Source organism: Mustela nigripes, chromosome 4, assembly GCF_022355385.1.
Source record: "Mustela nigripes isolate SB6536 chromosome 4, MUSNIG.SB6536, whole genome shotgun sequence".
In the NCBI taxonomy this organism is placed as follows: domain Eukaryota; kingdom Metazoa; phylum Chordata; class Mammalia; order Carnivora; family Mustelidae; genus Mustela; species Mustela nigripes.
The window spans coordinates 176,242,916-176,250,386 of NC_081560.1; the positions used below are offsets into that span (position 1 = coordinate 176,242,916).

The following is a 7,471-nucleotide window of genomic DNA, read 5'->3' on the forward strand; positions in this document are numbered from 1 at the left end:
TTAGGTACGAGCTGTTGGTTTTCAAGCTTGGGACTTTTACTTTCTTGCCAAGGACATGAAACGACTGGCTGCAGCTCATCTTTGCTATGGGGGAACCAAATTCTTGATTTCGGGCCTTTTAATAAAAAGCAGAGGCCTGGGAACAGGGTGACCTCCCGGCTTCGTCTGCCCAGAACTATGGGATTTCCTGGGATTTGGGGCTTTCAGGGGCAAAACCAGGGAAGTCCCAGACAAACCAGGATAGTTGGCCACTCTCCTTGGGACAGCCACCTCCGAGGGCAGGGCTGCACAGGTGCCCTGCTCAGATGAGAGGCAGGATGCTCGCTCTGAGCTAACAGCCGACTGTCCTCCCTCGGTCTCCTCGCCGGCAGAAGGCCAAAGTGCTACCTGCTGGGGCCGAGCGCTGGCACAGAGCTCACGCTCCGACAGGCCTGCAGCTGTCTTTGAAGGCCCCAGCAGGGGGTGGCGGAAGCGAGAGGGGCACGCAGGGGTGTGCTGGGAAAACAGCAGAGCAGGGCTCCTGTTGGTGCCGGTGCCCACCCCAGGCCTCCCTGGTATGGGACGCGCACAGACACGGGGCATGAAGGTGCTCTGGGCTCATTCGGGGTTTGCTCCTGTCCAGTTTAATATGCCCAGGGTAAGGCCAGCTCCTCCTTTTCTATACCTTCTCCTTGCTCCTCCCGCCCAGTGGGGTTTTCCATGTGGAGACTAACTAGGGAGAAGGTGAGAGCCAAGAAATAGAAAATGAATATAAGCAGCTTGAAGTTCTTGTTAGAATTAAAGGGTTTCTCCTATATAAACTTACCAAGACATCAAAGAAAAGTCAGGCAAGGCCACACACAATACAAGGCTTGAAAATGAGCAGTTCTGTGCCCACGCCCTTTCCAGCTGACTCGGGAGAGATACACAGAGGCTAGTTTACCTGAGAACAGGCAGAGCTTCCCCAACTCTGAGCTCCCAAAAGCTTGGAAAAGCATGTGATGGACATGGCTGGTGCCCAAATTAACAGAGGATCGCCCCTCAGTACACACACGAGAAGGCGGGAATTGGTGGGGTCACAATCCTGTCCTAGAGGCCTCGGCTGGCCACTCCCTGGATTAGTGTGACGCTGCCCCTGCTCCAGTAGCTCTTACCATTGATTCCACCAAGCAGCCTGGAAGGCAGGTTAGTAATCATTATCCTCACTTGTACAGGTGAGGAAACAAGGCCCAGAGAGATTAAGTGACTTGCCCAAGGTCGCACAGCGAGTTAGTGGCAAAGGCCAGATTAGAAGCCCGAGCCCCAGAGTGCCCAGGCCAGCGCCCAGCTCCACAAGATCCCTTAGCCCTCGGTCCAGAGCTTGGGCAGGGCCAGGTCTGCACCCTTGGGAACGCTGGAGGCCAGGGGAGCTGCTGCAGAGAGCACAGGCAGGCTCATACTCACAAGCAGAAACCTGCAGGATCCTTCTCTGTACCAGCAGACAGCAACACCCCTGGGCTGGAACAGACAGAAATAAGGCTCAAGTCGGGAAAGCCAAGGGCCACCGCTGTGGGCTTGTCTCCACTCATGAGATGGGGCTTTGAGAGACTGCTTCATTTCCCTCTGGGAACCAGGTCTGCTCTTGCGAGCCGAGCATCAGAGAATATGAGCTCCCGTTGCCTGGGATCATTCACTCACTCATGCCCCAGTTATGCCTCGGAGGACCCAGGTGCTGGGGGCGCACCAGGGGCTGAAGGGGAGGGACACTGGGAGGAGAGAGACAAGATTTCGGTCTTGAAGGGATTTGACGTAAGGGAGGAAACAGTTAAGACGTGACATTAATTCAACAGATATTTTTGCTGAGTACCTATGATGTACCAGGCGTGGATGATTGTACCTCAAGTAGCACAGGAACACAGAGGGAATCAGGGGAGGCTTCATGGAAGAGGAGGCATGTGGACTGGGTCCTGAAGATTGAGCAGAGTTTCACTGGGCAGCTGGTCCCTTTGTGGCTTGAGGGACACAGAGAAGGAAGTGGTCTGGAATTGCTTTGAGTACTTCTTTCTAAATAAACCCTTGCTCTTAGTAGAACAGGAATCCAGCCCTTCAGAAACTCAGTTCTCAGGGATGTGGCATCCTGTTTGACTTTAAGCTGTTGTTTCATCTCTTCAGACCTCAGCTGACCTGTCTGTCAAATGGGACTGAACAATCCTGTGTTTCGGAGGGTGGCTCTGGCCTTCACTAGCGATCTCTGGAGACGTGTTCACACAGAAGTCCTTGAGAAACAAATTCCTCACATGGCCAATGGACGTCTCTTTCCCACTGTCTGCTGCTCTTGGCTCTCGCCAGGAAACCAGTTTTATTTATAAGAATCACAACCCTAAACTGACCTTTGTTGGGCTATCCGCATTCCCTCCCTCCTTTCCCTCTCCTCCAGGAACATTCTCCACCAAAGATTCCGCAGTGACCACAGAGCACCCGGCATTGAAGAGCGCTTGGAAAGTCAGGATAGACCAACTCTGGAGGCTGTTTGCTAGATGGGGAAACTGAGGACCGGAGAGCTCAGTGCTTCGTACCTGGAAACGAGGGTGTGGGTTTCCCTGTTCCCAAGCCACAGCTTTCCTCATCACGCCACAACTGCTCTGCCTTTTGCTTCTGCCTGGGCCTGGGCAGATGTGCCATCCTCTCTCAGCCGGGGGAAAGTCTCCCTTCCCCAAAAATGACAGAAGTCTTTAGAGAAATATTTCCCATCATTAAAAGGATTTGCAAGAAAACTGGCACAGCTTCCTCAGCTTTGAAGCTTCTTGGCCCCTCCTGGCCCATTAATTGCGCTTGGCTCCAGCCCAGTTCCCAGAGCTCCTACCCCTTCAGAAGAGGGAAAGGGTCCACAGCAGAATTCCCGCCGTCACCCAGCCTGGCCCTTCAGCACCAGAAGGGACCCCTCAGTGTTTGTTTCAGACCATTCCACTGCCACACAAGGAGCTTCAAAGTCAGAAGGGTTCAGGGTCAAGTCCAAGCATGAGTAAACCCTGAACTTAGGATTGTGCAGCAACCTTTTGAGATGGTTCTGAAGTAGTATTCTCACGGCCTTTAAAGCCTAGGATGGCTTCAGGGGAATCTCAGTAGATTTCTGCAGGTACCAGAGATTTGGTTACGGCACATTCACAGGAGTACGGAGGGGTTATCAGTCTTACTCCCCCCTTGCTTTTAATTTTCCAGGTGAAGAAGGTGGATAAATGACTATGTATCTTTTCTCAGGGATTCTCAATTTGGGCTGCACATCAGAGCACCTGAAGACCTAAGCAGCACCCCTATACCAACTGAATCAGAAGGTCTTGAGTGGGCTCTACAGATCCCTGTTTGTTTTCTTTTAAGTCCCCTGATGGTTCCCATATGTGGCTAAGGTTATGGAGCACAGCCTGAGGTACAGTTTCAGTAGGGAAAAACCTGAACTCCTGAATCTGATGATTCCTCTGAAATGAATGATCAATCTGCCCATCTCTCTTGGTTGTTTTTGTTTTGTTTTTTGTTTTTTGTTTTTGTTATTGTTTTGTTTTTTTCCCAGACCTTTCCTGACCACAGATCGCAGCCTTCCCAGGTGAGGCTTTCAAGAATTTTTACTGGCTCATCTCTACTTTGCAGTACCTTAGAACAAAGTGCCCTCTCCTGGGAATGGGGTGATCTGACTTGGAAGCAAACAAACGAAAACAGAAAAAGAATGATGACACCTTCGACCAATTACTGTGATCCAAATTAAAGTGAATAGCTCAACCATGACTGCTCAGATCCAAGTGTGATGCAAATTCAGGAAGCTTCCGTGGGGTCGGTCCAAGTGCAATCCACAGATAGTAGGTCAGTCACATTTGGCCCCGAACACACTCACCAGCTGGAAGAGCAGCAGGAACCAGAATCCTTGACCACATGGTGTGAGTTCAGCCAATGGACACAGCAGTCCAAGGGCGCTCTTATGAGAGTCATAAATATGTAAACACCCAAGGATGGGAGGCTTTTCAAGGGACCCTGGAGATGCTGGCACTGCTTATACCACACCAAAGAGATGCACCCACAAGAAACAGCAACCCCACCAACACTTTTTATGCGAACTCTTATAAAAGCTCCATCTCTCTGGGAAGACACCCCTATGTAGTCTCTCACCACCCTACCCCTTGCTTTTGCTTGAGAGAGCCATGGCTATCTAACACAATGCCTTTGGTGGGATGGGGGAAAAGTCTGGAAATGTTTCTATGTTAGACAGAGGGTGATATCCCAACCACTCTAGCTCCAGACCTCCCTTTACATCCCATGTAACAATGGAAAAATCAGCTCTGCATCCAAAAAGGATCAGTAGTATCGGAAGATAGACAGTATGTAACACCAGCTAGGGAACATGGAAGACAATTTCTCCTACATCAACTGCTTTATAAGACTTACAAATTAAAAAAAAAAAAATTTTTTTTTTTTTTGAGAATTTGAACACAACAATGAGGCATTCTACCTATCTGGGAGAGCTCAAAATCGGGAATTTAGAAACATAGCACGGGGCATTTCGGTAACGAAATTTTAAAGTGGCACAAATGAGAATTCTTCATTATAATTTTTGTATGTTCTAAAAGCCCAGGTAAATCTTGCTTTTCTGTTTTATTTTGTTGTTAAAAAGATACCTAGTCATTCCATAATTATTTAATCTTACCTTAAAAACAGACAGCTTCTATTAAAAAAAAAAAAAAAGGTCGAGCTGTGCAGTTTCAGTGGGTAAATAAACATCTGACTATAAAAAACAAAAACAAAAACAAAAACAAAACAGAGATAGCTTCAATCTCTGATGAGCAAGAGAAAACTGACAGATGCCAGTTACAGCTGCCTTGATTAATCAGAGACTGGGCCCAGGGGCTTCACTATGCACAGATCAACTTTTCAATTCAATGAGAGTTCAAAACACAAGTTTTTCAAAACACAAGCTTCTCAAAAGAATGGGGACTTCTAAATTCCTGGGATGGGGGGGTCCCCTAAATTCCACAGCTGAACCCTGTAGTTAGTAAACACCAGCATTCACTGGTGAGTCTTTGAAGACTCCCTCTCCAATCAAACAGGAAAAGATGCGTTGGATTAGCTTCTGCAATCCAGATAATTCTCAAATGTATCCACTTATCACTCTCTGATTTACTGCAAAATGATGAGGCAGATACATGTGTTACCAAAAACATAAACACTCTGAAATGGAAACTAAGTTTCCTTCAGTTGGCAAAAATCCCCTAACTGATATTCCAGGGAGGGAGGATTTTAAACTCCCAAGAGAAAAAGATAACTAAGAAGACTTTCTTAGGTCAAGGGCCAAAAGCTATTAATACAAACAGCTTCTGATAATAATGGGCATTTAGAAAGAACATCCCCTCCATGTTATAATTTGCCCTCCCTTGGATTAATATGCTCCTTTGAGAAAGCAGCTTTTACCCCGGCCCTTCAAACCGGAGCCAGAACTCCCTCACTTCCCAATTCAGAAAGGGCACCCCCTGAGTTCAGAGGGACCTCAGAGGCCACCACTTCCCGCACAAGTCCTGAATTCCCCCTGAGGGTCCTTCCCAAAGGGTGGAGGTGCAGACAGAGTGGGAGAGGGAGTAGCAAACTGCCATTTTAGGAGGCGAGGGGCTGTGGCTTCCTCCAGTGTCTGAGACCACATAAGGGCGCATTCAATCATCCCAGCACAAAACTGACATGATCTCAGCAGAATCTGGGATGAAAAAAGAATACACCCCCTTAGAAACGAGAGAGGCGCTCCAGGGAGGGTTTAAAGAAAGAAACCAAAGGTTGCCAAGCAATTTAACCCGGTCCCCCCAGTCGGCTTCCCGTGCTCTTGACAAAGACCCTTTCCCTCTGCATGAAGTGCTGCCTAGAATGTAAACCTTTCGCCCTCACCTGCAACCAGGTGACCCAGATGAGAAAAAGCAGTGGGAAAAATCAACAGACACGACTCGTTTAGGGAACTCAAGCCGGTCCCAGAAGATTCCTTTAAGGCAGTCTCAGAAATGAGAAACCACCAGGAATGAGATTCCTTGGGAATCTGAGCATTCTCCTTTATCACCCTCTCCCAGGGGAAAATAAATATAGAAACAGTATTTCCTCTCGCAGGTTTGGCAGGGACGAGTCCAGGGCAAGGAAGTGCAAAAGACTTTCCCAAATGAGAAGGGGGCAGGGGGCGTCCGCAACACCCCGCTTAAGGGGCCGCTCTTTAAACCCTCTTTCCGAAAGATCTTTAATCCTTTAGACCCCGGCCCCGGGGTTCCCGGCACCGGCGCGAGCCGGGGAGCGGGCACGACCCGGGCCGGTCCGCCCACCGCGGTTTGGCCAGGATCCCAGCCCTCGGCCAAATCTAAAACTTGCTCCAGCTGCGCACGGAGCTGAGCCCTCGGGCCGGGACGCCTCAGCGCGCTCCACCTGCCGGGCATCCCCGTTCGGCCCCCCGCCCTCCACTTGGCCCGACCGCTGCCCGGAGATGCAAGAGCGAAGGACCCGCACAGAAACGGCTACCGGAGCGGCCGCAGGACTGGGGCAGCCGGACCCAGCGGGAGCGGAGCTCCGCGCCCACCCCACCGCCCAAGGGCACCCTCCGCTCAGCCTGGTCGCCGGCGCCCGCGGGCAGCCCTCCCCTCCGACAGGCGCCCGGGCCCGACGACCCAACGACTTGCTCCTTTGCCCCCAAGCGGCGCGGCGCGGTTCTGAACTCACTCGGGGCCTCCTTGGCTTCGGCATCTTTCCGGGGCGGCCGGGGCGTTAGAGATAGGTCGCCGGGCGCACCCTCCCTCCTCTAACAGGTGGGAAGCCTTCCACGCCGACCCCCGCCCTCTGCGCCCGGGAGGGTCCGAGAGCCCGGGCCGTAGCCGCCACCTAGAAGCCCACTCGCCCGGTCCGCCGCGCCGTCGTCGCCCCGGTCTGCGGCCCAGCTCCGGGCCGGGCGGGCGCCGCCGGCTCTGCTCACCTGAGTCCCGACGGGACGCGAAGCGCCAGCAGTGCCGCCCCCGCTAGCCCCAGCCCTCCTCGCCCGCGCCGTGCGGCCGGAGCCGCCGGTGCGTGCGCGCCGCGCCGGGACCCGCGCCCTCACCTTTGTACCGCTCCATCGGGGCCGCGGCGTGCGCTCCCGGCCGCTCGGCTCCCGCACTGCGCTCTCGGCGCTCGGCTCCGCGCCCCGGCCGCCGCGCTGGCCCCTCCCCGTGAGGTCACGCTCGCCGCCGGACCTCCAGGCGCGCCGGCCGCGCCCGGGGCTCTCGGACCCCGTCCCCGCCCGGCGCACCGCCCCCGCGGGGGAACTCCGCCGCCGAGCCCCGCGGCGCTCAGCTCCGTGCGCGTCCCGGGCCCTGCCGTCCGCCCGCGGCCGCCTGGCGGCTCCTTCTCGTCCCGGACCCGGGGGCGGCAGGAGGGCGGGAGGCTCGACTGTGCCCGAACCCGGGGGGGGGGGGGGGGGGGGGTTCGGGGGGGGGGGGGGCGCGGGCGGGCCTATGAGAGCCGCTCTTCCAAACGC

General features: G+C 53.5%; 1 protein-coding gene across 6 annotated transcripts in view; it reads right to left on the reverse strand.

Moving 5' to 3' along the window:
• The window catches only part of AFAP1L2 (actin filament associated protein 1 like 2), a 96,476-nt gene extending 89,312 nt beyond the window's left edge, over window positions 1-7,164 (reverse strand). For 4 of the 6 annotated variants that reach the window (XM_059398653.1, XM_059398652.1, XM_059398651.1 and 1 more), the window contains exon 1: window positions 7,055-7,164. In XM_059398653.1, the coding sequence (XP_059254636.1) occupies window positions 7,055-7,070 (16 nt within the window). In that variant the 5' untranslated portion in view covers window positions 7,071-7,164. Of the gene's footprint in view, window positions 1-1,422; window positions 1,451-6,931; window positions 6,997-7,054 lie in introns of those variants that run through there. The other 2 variants (XM_059398654.1, XM_059398655.1) reach the window with 2 other exon arrangements.
• Between the last annotated feature and the right edge of the window lie 307 nt (window positions 7,165-7,471).